Source organism: Rhincodon typus, chromosome 4 (assembly GCF_021869965.1).
Source record: "Rhincodon typus isolate 14 chromosome 4, sRhiTyp1.1, whole genome shotgun sequence".
NCBI lineage: Eukaryota > Metazoa > Chordata > Chondrichthyes > Orectolobiformes > Rhincodontidae > Rhincodon > Rhincodon typus.
The window spans coordinates 22,006,747-22,019,586 of record NC_063335.1 but is presented as its reverse complement, the minus strand read 5'-3'; the positions used below and the strand labels follow the sequence as shown (position 1 = coordinate 22,019,586).

At 38.0% G+C, this 12,840-nt stretch overlaps 1 protein-coding gene across 1 annotated transcript in view; it reads left to right on the top strand.

The window, feature by feature from the left end:
- Positions 1 to 12,840, top strand: part of zfhx4 (zinc finger homeobox 4) — a 255,751-nt gene that overhangs the window by 239,312 nt on the left and 3,599 nt on the right. The window contains exon 11 of the mRNA XM_048596252.1: positions 12,376 to 12,840. This exon is cut by the window's right edge and continues 3,599 nt beyond it. Coding sequence (XP_048452209.1) covers positions 12,376 to 12,840 — 465 coding nt within the window. The remainder of the gene's footprint in view (positions 1 to 12,375) is intronic.

The following is a 12,840-nucleotide window of genomic DNA, read 5'->3' as shown; positions in this document are numbered from 1 at the left end:
GTTCCCAGGGTGGACAAAGTCTCTTTGGTAAGAGATGATAAAACAACTGTCAGAAGGGTGAAAATAATAATGGTGGGTAAGATGGTAGAAGCTTTATAGGTAGAAATTGATAACTACTGAGGCTATAATAATCAAATGTTATCTCAAGGTGAAAAGATGGAGAAGTCTTCGGGCAAGTTTTAAAAAATAACAACTGAAAGAAATCATAATGCATAGTGATCTGACCTTCCTCAAAGACAAAATGGGCAGACCAGAAATTACCAAAGACGGTAATAAGGTTGTCTCTATGAAATAGCCAGTCAGATACCAGAACTTAAAATTTGAAGCAGCTTTTTTTGCTAAATTTAGCAAACCTGGTGAAATGGTTACCAACAACTATGTAGGTAAGGATCTGGGATTCATGAAAATTATATAGTAGTTTTGGGTATTTTCAAGTAATGTACAATAATAAGTACAAAAATTAAAACTCAAAGGTGTAACATTTCAAAAATACAAACCTTTGGGGCTTCAGCTATATAAGGAGGATTAAGTGAAGAAAAGTGATCTAGAAACCAAAGCTATACCACAATTATGTTCTTCCTTTTCACCATTTTATGACTCCTCCTTCATTGCCTGCTATTGTAAGGGGATTGAAGCATAGGTCTGAGAGCTTGGTCTAAGCTGCTTGTTCAAAGTGATCATTATTCATTTTTATAAATTCCTTTGTGGGATGTGAGTCTCGCTGGCTGGCCAGCATTTATTTCCCATCCCCAGTTGCCCTTGAGAAGCTGGTGGTGAGCTGCTGCCTTGAACCACTGTGATCCTTGTATGGCAGTAAGTTTTGGCAGACAACTCAAACATTAAAGCCGATTCTAATGCTGTCTTCCTCCAATAACCATGTTTATACATATGTTAAATATAAATGAAATTGTTTGGATGATAGAAATCTGTAATAAAAACAAAGTGTTGGAAATCAGCAGGTCTGGCTGCAGCTGTGGAAAGAGAAACCGAATTAACATTGTGAGTTGAATGTGTCTCATATTAGATTTGAAACTTTAACTCTGTCTGTTTCTACAGATGCTTCCATAGGTTTCTAGGATGGACATTCACCATCCAGAGGTGAAACACTGATGGATTTTTTTTCCACCTTATCCTATTTCAGCTGCACTGCCATTCCATTAGAGATGAATAAACACAGTGCAGAAAGTGGAATAAACCAGGGAGATCTCTGGTCTGGAGGTCTTAAACATTTCCTCGTTATCAGTTCAACAATCAAAAATATTTTGAAAAGTACAAGGAAGAACAAAATGTAATGAAAACTGGAAGGCATACTAAAGTTGATCAAAAAACTAACAAAGTTAGAAAAAGTAAGAGTAACAGAAATGCAGATCATCAATTGTAACATGCTGATATTCTTTATTAGCAAAATAAACAGCAGATTATGAACAAAGTCCTGCTGAGAAGCTTAAAGAATAGTATGACACTATTTTGAAGGGTCAAGACAGTATGATGTGTTCAGATGAAAAAAGACCAGCCCTTTGTAATATACCAATTCTGTCATCTTCCTACTACAGCATCAATTTTAAATGAGTTCAGTGTCTTAACCTCATCAATCTTTGCAAATCATTGATGCTGTTGATTACTATCTATAGAAAGGAACACTTTCTGACGTCTATTATAAATTGTTAGCTGATTTCCTTGTACTTTTATATTAATGATCAGATAGTGGGGAAAGTGTAGATGAAATAAGTATTTTTGTTTTAGAAATCAGACCGTATGTAAGAGGTTTGTATCTGTTAGAAAATCTCAAGAGAGGTGGAGTCTGTATATGAAATATCTATCTTGAGTTTGGAAATATTAACACAACAGTGTAAAAACAAGTATTTCACTGCATGTCTGATTTGGGGACCCTGCAAATTGTCATACAATTTTAAATCAGAACCCTGATCAGTTGATGAAGAAAGAAAATAAATGTCCAAAAGATTCACGATGCAGTTCTCAGTCCATGCTATTTTTGCCAAGGCTAACAATAGGAATAATATAGTTGGCTTTTATTAATATTAAGACCTCAGAGTTTATGTCTGATATACATTGAGAGACATGTTGTAAATTCTGCATTTAAGATTGAGTATTGAAATGAACTAACCTATTGAAATGCACATTCAAGACGCATGCATGAAGCATGACTACTTGAAAATGCTAGGTTCCCAAGTCTGTCAATATCCCTCATTATGTAGTTCCCACTTGAAATTGACCACTTTAGTGAGACAAGTGTCCATGAAATCATACCTGAATAAAGCCAATACAATCAATAACCTTAACCTATCGACTGTTGTGGAAATCTAAGTTACACAATCTGAAGTTGAATGAAATTATCCAAATCTATAGTCTCGCCACAAAGAATGCAGTGCTTTATATAACCAGCAAATTTCAATACAAACCATTGAATGTAATGTGATTTGGCAGTAAAGGAAATGTTAAGCCAAAGATTGTCTCAAAGTTTCATATGTAAGAAATGGCTTTCAATTCATGGGGTGCTGGTGAAAGCAGGAGCAACTTCTTTAGGATGAGCTTCACTTGAACTTTGCTGGAAACAGTATTTTGGTGAGTCAAGTAACTAGGACTAGTTTGAAACTTAACTAACTTTTCAGAAGGGAGATGGTTCAAGTGAAGCAAAGTTTAGAAAGTTAAAAGAAGGGACAATGCTGCAGGATAGCAATTAAGGATACAATGAGGAAATTAGAATGAGAATAAAATATCAACAAATAAAAACATACAGTAAAGAACTTCAACAAGTGTATAAAGAGAAAGAGAGTAGCGAAAGTAAAGTTTGGCCTCTTCAAGGATGAACCTGAGAATTAATAATGGGAAATGAGAAAATAAGAGAGAGTTTGGGTATTCTGTATCAGGCTGCAGAGTAAAAGACACCAAAAGCATCCCAAGAATATTTTTTTAAAAATCAAGGGACAAGAAGGAGGAAAGGATGTAAAACAATCACCATCACTAAAGAAAAAAGTACCAGGAATACTAATGGGAGTAAATGCAGACCAATCCCCTGGAGCTGATGGCCTGCATCCTAGAGTATTAACAGACATGTTCACAGCGATAGTTGGTAGATTGATTGCAATGTTTCAAAATGTCTTAGATCCCAGAAAGATTGCAACAGATTTGAAATCTTCAAAAGAAAGAGACAGAAATCAGGAGATTATAAGCCTTTTTGTCCATTGGTGAAAATACTGGAATCTATTCTTAAAGAAGTATTAGCAGGACATTGAGAGAATCATAATACAATCAGGTGCAATAAACATGATTTTATGAAACTGAAAGCATGGCTGAAGGACTGGTGTGGGAGAAATAGGTTCTGGTTCAAGGGGCACTGGCACCAATACTGGGGAAATTGGGATCTGTAATGTTTGCACGGTATATACCTGAACCATACTGCGACTGGTGGTCTTGTGTAACTAGGGAAGCAGAAGGGGTTTTAACTAAATTGAGGGAGCAAAGACTCAAATTTAGCAAGTGGTGGTGAGTATAAGTGGGGAAAATGCAAGATGAATGAATTAATATAGTAAATGACAAATAATGACAGGAAGGGACAGAGAATGCAGACCTAAAAGCAAATTGGCAGAAAAGACGAGGTTACGCATAATAAAAGGACAAAATATAAAGCATTGCATTTGAATGTATGTAGTGTGTTGAAACAAAGTGGATGAACTATTGGTACAAATTGTAATAAATAATTGTGATCTAGTGGCCATTACTGAGACATGGCTGCAGGATGGGAGTGATGGCCTAGTGATATTAACGCTGGACTGTTAACCCCGAGAACCAGGTAATGTTCTAGGGACCCGGGTTTGAATCCTGCCATGGCAGATGGCGGAATTTGAATTCAGTAAAAACAGGTCTGGAATGAAGAGTCTAATGATAGCTGTGAATCTATCATCGATCGTTGGAAAAACCCATCTGGTTCAGTAATAGCCTTTATGGAAGGTAACTGCCATCCTTACCCAGTCGGCCCTGCATGTGACTCCAGACCCACAGCAATGTGGTTGACTCTGAACTGCCCTCTGGGCAATTAGGGAAGGGCAATAAATGCTGGCCAGCAACACCGTCATCCCATGATGACCTAGATAGGGATCTGCAAATTGAGGGTATGTAATATTTAGGACAAACAGGAAGCTGGGAAACGGTGGAGGAATAGCTCTGTTAATTAACAATGGTGTTAGCACAATAGAGAGGGATGATCTAAATTCAGTAAACTAGGATATAGAAGCAGTCTGGGTAGTGATAAAGAATAATAAAGGCAAGAGGTCACATAGCTCTAACAATAATCACATGGTGGGATAGGGTATCATGGAAGAAATAATGAGAACTTGTGAAAAAGGTACAGCAATTATTAAGGGGAATTTTAATCTACATATAGACTGGAAAAATCTGATGGGTAAAAAGCAGTCTAACTGAGGAATTAATTGAATGATGTCAGGACAGTTTCTTAGACCTGCATGTTATGGCATCAACCAGAAAAGGCTATACTGGACCTGGTTTTGACTAGAGATAGGAATAATTACTACTCTCATCATGAAAGCACCCTTGGATAGCAGCAGATATAATATGATTAATTTTTATATGTAGTTTAAAGGAGAGAAATGTGAGAACAAGGCTACTGTTTTGACTTTAAACAAAGGCAATTATGAGGGCATGAAGCAGAGCTAAAGAGAGGCAGCTAGCAGTTTAGATTAAGGGGTAGATCAATAGAGATGCAGTGGCAAACATTTAAGGGAATACAATACATAAGAAAATTTCAAAGGGATAGATCCACTATGTGCAGTTAATTTAAAAAATGTCAAAGATAGTTTGAAACTCAAAGAAAAAACCTATAATTATGCAGATTGCTGGCAGATAGAATATCTAAAAAAGCAAAGAATTACTAAAAGATTAATAAGATGGGAAAAATTAGAGTGAGATAAAGTTAGCCAAAAATATAAAAGCAGATAGGAAAAGTTTCTATGGATATTTAAAAAAGAAAAGAGTTAACAAAAGTAATCAGTGGTCCTGTTAAAAATGAGGCTAGGAAATTAGTCATGGACGATAAAGAGATGGCAGGCAAAATTAAACATATTTTGCATCAGTATTCATTAGAAAAGATTCAAGTAGCATCCTGGAAATAGCTGTAAATCAGGATTTGAAAAGGAGGGCCAGGTCTTCATGGATTTCATTCTAGTGTCTTAAAAGAAGGAGATAATGAAATAGTTCATGTTAGTTTTAATTCTCCAAAACTCATTAGATTGATGGTTATTTTGTATTGGAAAATAGCTAATGTCACTCCTTTATTCAAAGAGGGAGGGAGGCAGAAAGTAGGAATTATCAGTAAGTTAGTTTAATATCAGTCATACAGAAAATGTTAGGAACTATTATTAAAGATGTATAATGGGGTTACTTGGATAAGTTAAAGGTAATCTGGCAGACCCAACATGGTTTCATCAAAGGGAAAATCATGTTTATCTAATTTATTGGAGTTCTTTGAAGAATTAACTCATGCTGTAGATAAAGCAAAACGAATAGGTATGTTGTTCTTAAATCTCCAGAAGGCAGTAGATAAATTGACATGTCAAAGTATAATGCAGAAAGTAGAAGTTCATGGTCTAGGGAGTAATATATTGGCATGGATGGAAGATTGACTGGCGAACAGGAAGCAGAGCACTGAAACAAATGGGTATATTTTGGACTGGCAGGCTGTAGAGTGCCATAGGGATCAATGCTGGGGCCTCATACTCTTCTTACAATTTATATAAATGATATGGATGAAGAAGGGACTGAAGCTAAATTTGCTGACGACACAAAGATAGGTAGAAAAGTGAGTTGTGAAGACATAAGACGCCGATAAAAGGACACAAAGACCTTGGTGCCCTCACATACCAGTTGCTGAAAGTAAGTATGCGGGGTGCAGAAGGCAGATGGTGTGTTGGCCTTCATAGCAAGATGTTTCGACCACAGGAGCAGGAATATTTTTCTGCATTTACACAGGGTGTTGGTTAGACCACACCTGAAGTATTGTGTGCAGTTTCAGTCTCCTTACCTGAGGAAGGCTAATGAGGCAGCGCAAAGAAGATTTACCAGACTGATTCCTGGGATGACATGGTTGACATACTGTATAGGGTGAGACTGGATCAGCTAGAATTATATTCACTTGAGTTTAGAAGAATGAGGGGGATCTCAAAGGAAGTTATAAATTGTAATAGAATTAGACAGAATAGATGCAGGAAAGATGTTCCTAAGGAGTGCAGAACAAGGAGTGATTGTCTAAGGATAAGGGTAAGGCCTTTTAGGACAAAGATGAGGAGAAATTTCTTCACCCAGAGAGTGTTGACCCTGTTGAGTTCTCTGTCAGAGACAGTGGTTGAGGCCAAAACATTGAATATTTTCAAGAAGGAGATAGATATCTATTTTTAGGGCTAAAGGGATCAAAAGATGGGGAGAAACAGGAACAGGATATTGAGTTGGATGATCAACCATGATCATTTGAATGGTGGAGCAGGCCTAAAGGGTTAAATGGCCTACTCCTATTCCTATCGTCAATGTTTGTACATCGAGAGGTTAAGTGAGTGGGCAGAGATCTGGAAAATGGGGGAAAATGTGAAATTGTCCTAAAAGAAAGGATTTTTATCTAAATGCAGGTTACAGACCTTTGAGCTACAGAGAGATCTAGATTGCAGAAAGTGAGTATGCAGGCACAGCACATAATGAGGAAAGTTAATAGAATGTTCTGTCTTATTGTGAGAAAAATTGAATGCAAGAGTAGTGAGCCTGTGCTTCAGTTCTACAGGGCATTAGTGAAACTATATCTGGCATACTGTGTACTGTACTACTCACCAGACTTATGGAAGAATGTTAATGTGTTTCAGCAGTTCAAAGCAGGTTTACTAGAGATAGTAGGAACTGCCGATGCTGGAGTCTGAGACAACAAGTTGTGGAGCTGGAGGAACACACCAGGCCAGGCAGCAACAGAGAAGCAGGAAAGCTGACATTTCGGGTCTGGACCTTCTTCAGAAATGGAGGAGGGGAAGGGGGCTCTGAAATAAATAGCGAGGGGGCCTAGATTGAGTGGATTGCCTTATGAAGAAAGGCTAAACAGGTTAGACAGGCTAGACCCGTATCCTCTGGAATTCAGAAGAGTCAGAGGTGACTTAATTGAAACATATACGATTCTGAGGAGATTGATCAGGTTGATGTAGAACAGATATTTCCTATTTGGGGGAATTTATCACTAAGGGTAATAGTTTAAAAATAAGAGGTTGCACATTTAAGATGAGGAAAGCTTTTTTTTCTCAGAGGATTGAAAGTCTTTGGAATTTCCTTCCTCAAAAGGCAGTGGATGCAGATATTTGAATATTTTTAATGCAAAGGTAGATAGATTCTTGATTAACAATGGGATGAAAGATTGTCAAGGATATGCGGGAATGTAGAGTTGAGGTTAAAATCAAATCAGCCACGATCTTATTAAATGGCAAAGCAGGCTTGAATGACTGACTAAGTAACCTACTCTTGTTCCTTGTTGATATGTTCATAAGGCATGTTTGACAAGTTTATTAGGGTTAATTCAGGATGTAACAAGAAGAGTAGATAAGGGGAAACCATAAGGTGTTGTGTATTTCAGTTTCCAAAAGGCATTCAGTAAGATACACAATGTTATCGGACATTCCTACTTCCATACTCCATTACCCTTGCAATAGAAACCAACATTCCATTTGCCTTCCTAATTACTTACTATACCTGCATGATGACCTTTCGTGTTTTATGTGTGAAGAGGTCCGGATCCCTCTGAAATAATAGACAAAAATGTGTGTGAAGAACATTTCTAAAATGCCATGATTGTCACAAGTGTACAGAACTAGATAATCATCTCAAGTGGATGGTAAAGAAATAGTGGAAGACTTCAAATGATGAACCAAAACATGCTGCACTCCAAGAAGGAAACATGAGATGACTACAAAGCCGTTTCAAAGAGAGAGCCACCACTTCAGTGCCTCAACAACCAGTAAGTGGGATTTTTTTTTAAACAACAATTTTCACATACAGTACAAATAATGTTTATAATAGTTAACTTATTAGCATTGTGTAAAGTAATAATTAAAAATGAAGATTCTGTGTCTACATTTGTTTGGAGAAAAACACTGGAAATCCATAAATTTTATATCTCACTTCTTAAGTGTTCTGCATTTCAAGCTTAGATATTCTGAAATTTCATTCATGGAAAAATAACTTTTGTATCTGCAGATAAATATCATTCGAAGCTCCACTGTGTGCAACGTCAAGGCAGCAAATTTTTCACAAAACGAGTGCTCAGGTACAGAAGACATCAGAGCGGTGGATGAGAAGGAGCCAATGAATACATGCCACTTGAATAACAGATCTTGTATGACCTCGCTGAGCAGCATTACCCTTCAATTGTCACCTCCATCCTGCACTGGGTCTTCTCTGCTACACTGTCAGCTGGAGTGTCTGCACCAACAAGCCACAAGAGCCACAAGAAGAGCCACCAACAAGAGATAGATATCAGTCTTTCTATATCTGCTGTCATTCTAGAGCATTTTGAAGAAGGGCATGTATCATACTACATTGTCCTTGTCTGAATCAGTTTCAAGTATCATAATACCTAACATGATGATAATATTACAAGTCTCGGCTGAGAAGAAACAAAACAGTCTGGTAACTTTGATCATTCAGCATTAAAAATAAACAACTATCCACTATGCTGATGTAAGATATTGGCAATTACAACCCTTCACTCTCTGCAGACTTTTCTGTTGAGGTTCTGGAATGAAGAGTCAGTCTTTTGTGGCTGATGTGCTTTTCCTCTTATTCAAGGTACCACTAAGTGTTGGGCCCATACAAACATATAAGCCAAAGGTACCATATAAAGTGATAGTGAGAACTGCCGATGCTGGAGTCTGAGATAACAAGGTGCGGAGCTGGAGGAACACAGCAGGCCAGGCAGCATCAGAGGAGCAGGAAAGCTGAAGTTTCAGGCCTGGACCCTTCCTCAGAAAGGGTCCAGACCTGAAACATCAGCTTCCCTGCCCCTCTGATGCTGCCCGGCCTGCTGTGTTCCCCCTTTACTATATAAAGTGATACTTGCTTACCTGTATTATGTTTCTGTTTTTCTGAAATAAAAACTTACTCTTCTCACTTATTAAAAAGTATTGTATTTATATAGCCCTGTTCACAATCCCAGACTTTATAGCAATAAAGTATAGCAATAAAGTATAGCAATAGCACTTTATAGCAATAAAGTATAGTCACATGGGTATTAATCTAGGAAATGCAGCAACCGGTGTGTGCATAGCAAAGTTCTGCAAACAACACTTATAATTACCAGATAATCTGTTTTGTGATTTTGATCGCAATAAATAAATATGATGAGTTAATGAGGAATAAAGCCCCCCTCTGTTATTCTTCAAAGTGTCATAATGGGATCTTCTTTGTCTGCCAGTTAGAGTCTCTGTTGAATACATTATTCAAAGATCAGCATCTTTGTTGGTTTCCTCCAGGACTGCTTTGGAGCAACAACCTAAATTTTTAGGCTCAAAGTTCTGTAGAGGAACTTGAACCCACAATCTTAAGGGTCGGGCAAGAGCACTATCAGCTGAGTGATAATTGAAAAACCTTGTTCCTGTGTCTTCCTTACCTTCTGTCATGTCAAATATGCATCAGTAGTAGATCCTTCAGTGGGACAACTACTTGTTCTTCTGGTTATACCAATTTCTGTAATTAATTGCATATAACACAGTTCTATTCTTTGAATCTTGCTGTTATTAATCCTTGCCTTGTCAGCAGGATCCAGAAAATACATATAAGCAACCCAAGATGACTTGAAACAAAAACAGAAGCTGCTGGAAAAACTCAGCAGGTCTGGCAGCATGTGCGGAGAGAAATCAAAGTTAATGTTTCGGGTCCGGTGATCCTTCCTCAGAACTCGACCCGAAATATTAATTCTGATTTCTCTTTGCAGATGCTGCCAGGCCCTGCTGAGCTTTTCCAGCAATTTCTGTTTCTGTTTCTGATTTACAGTATGCGCAGTTCTTTCGGTTTTTACCAAAATGACTTGATGTGGAATTTATTCAAATTTAAACCATTGTGTATTTGAATATGTCAGAATGGAAAAGAGTTTAAAGTACATTGAATAATTGTGCCTTTAAATGAAGGTGGAGGTTAGATGATATTGATTCAGCTTCTGTTCGTCAAACCAATGCAAATGAAAATTGAGAGAGATGTATAATGGGATCTGGATTCATATCGTCCATATTACACTATCATCTAAAGTCAAAACTACCTTCATCTTTAATCATAAGTGCAGATAATCTCAATTTTCAGTATGATTTACAGCTTCACCTAAAAGCACTATTTACCAATTTGGAATTTGCAACATTATATTGCTTTGAAAGTATGCTCTGTGAAAAATTTGTGGAAAAATATTGAACATATTTGTATATAAATTCTTTTGGTAGTTGATGCTTGATGATTTGCCTTCAAATTGATAAGGTTTAATTAATTCAAAGGTTTATGCATGATGAATAAAAATAAGAAGATCCGATGAGCTCAATTGGCCAAATGCCTGGAGGATGGTGTAAAAGAAAATGTAAGCAGTAAGGGATCAATCCCAGTGAGAGCTACGATAATTTTTGGGACCTGTACCTTATCTTTTCCAATAGTGATATCAATGGATAACTATGATTCACAATCCTTGAACAAAGAGGATCCTACACAAAACAGGAGTAAAAGAAATGACAAATTGTTACATAGTTTACGAAAGTGTTAAAGTTTGTAATCATCACTGAGATATTTTTGTTGAATATTCAGCGCTGTTGCATTCATCTTGTGAATAAAGCGCTGATACTTAATGACACAATTGTGAGGATTATAAAGTTATGTTTTAGAGCTGTCTTTAATTTATGTGACCTGTTTTGAACACCTCCAAACAGATTTGTAAGAACTTAGAACAAAGCTGAAAGATTTGTCTCACTTACACTAGAAGGAGGCTGTTCACTAATGCTGTCACTGTACCCGCAATCATATCGTAGCTGTCCATGCCACCTTTAGAACACATCCTTAATTGCCCTGAAAGAATGGTAGGCCATTTCCATGACCTGCTGTTGTCTTTCTGCTAATGAGGTCTCACAGCAGTGTCAGATAAAAATTTCTAGGATAACAATCCAGCAATGATGAAGGAATGGCACTAGAAGTCTAAGTCAAGATGGTAGATGACTTGGACATAATCCTGAAAGTAATGGTATCCACGCAACATTGCTGCATTTCTCTTTCTCGATGGTAAAGTTTACATAAGATGATGATGCCTCAGTGAGTACATTGTAGATATTATGGTCACATTGGAGACTAGTCAATGAAGGTAAACAAGCGGGTGCAGCAAGCAATTGGGAAGGTAAGTGGCATGTTGGCCTTCATCACAAAAGGATTTGCTGTCAGAAGTGGGGATATTTTACTGCAGTTGTACAGTGCCTTGGTAAGACCGTATTGCCTGCAATTTGACCTCCCTATCTAATAGAGGACTTACTTGCCATAGAGGAATGTTGTCGAGGTTCACTAGGCTGATACCAGGGATGGCAGGACTGTCCTATGAGGAAAGGTTGGTTCGATTGGGCCTGTATTCTCTCAAGTTTGAAGAATGAGAGGGGATCTGATTGAAACACAAAATTCTAACAGGGTTAGACCGACTTGATACAGGGAGGATGTTTTTCCTGGATGGGGAGTCTAGAACCAAGGGTATCACATTCATGATGTGGGGTAGGCCATTTAGAACTAAGATGAGGAAACCTTTCACTCAAAGGTCAACCTGTGGAATTTACAACCACAGAAAGCTGTGGAGGCTGGGTCACTGAGTATATTCAAGAAAGAAATTGCTATTTTTTTTACATATCAATGGCATCAAGGGATATGGGGAGAAGGTAGAGATGTAGCATTGAGATAGAGTATCAGTCAAAACCACATTGAATGGCAAAGCAGACTCGAAAGACCGACTGGACTGACTGGCCTGTCCAGTTTCCATGAGACAGTGTCCACTGGCCTTGAGGCCATGATCAAGCAAAGTCTTCTGCCCTGGATCGCCTCAAAATTCTTGACTGTTCTTACAACTGCACCCATCCATAGAATGGTAAGTATTCCATCACATGACTGAGCTAGTGAAGGGAGAAAGTTTGTATAGTAACATTACACGGTATGCTTTAGGCTGTAGATTGTATTGACACAATCTCAGTTAGAGCGAGAAAAGATAATACATTGAATGATTGAATTTAGAAGATATTTGATTTGTAATTGACTTTTCATTAGTGCAGGGGAAATGATTAGTGAAATAATTATTTCCTGTCTGTTTTTGTCTTTCAGCTTTACCATCTCCTGGTGCAGGCATGCTTGGGTTCCCTTCTCCAGCTACTGTGTCCCCTGCCCTATCACTCAGCAGTGTTCCTACCAAACCTTTGCTGCAGTCTCCCCCACCGTCGTCATCAGTTCCTTTGGTTGGACAGCAGGCAGAGCAACAGAACAAGGATTCAGAAAAAAGTGGGAAGTCAGACAAGGCCAAGGTTAAACCCAAAGACAAGGATACGGAGAAGGACAAAGATGAAATTGTACCCACTAAAAAGGAGGAAAAGGAATCATCAATCATATCAAACCAAAATGGAGGTGGGAAGTCAGCGGATCCTGCTCAGCTGCAAACACTTCAGGCAGCAATGACAGGTGATTCCAATTCTTTTCTGGGTGGACAATTCTTGCCATACTTCATTCCTGGATTTGCATCATATTTCACTCCTCAACTTCCTGGAGCAATGCAAGGAGGATACATTCCACCGT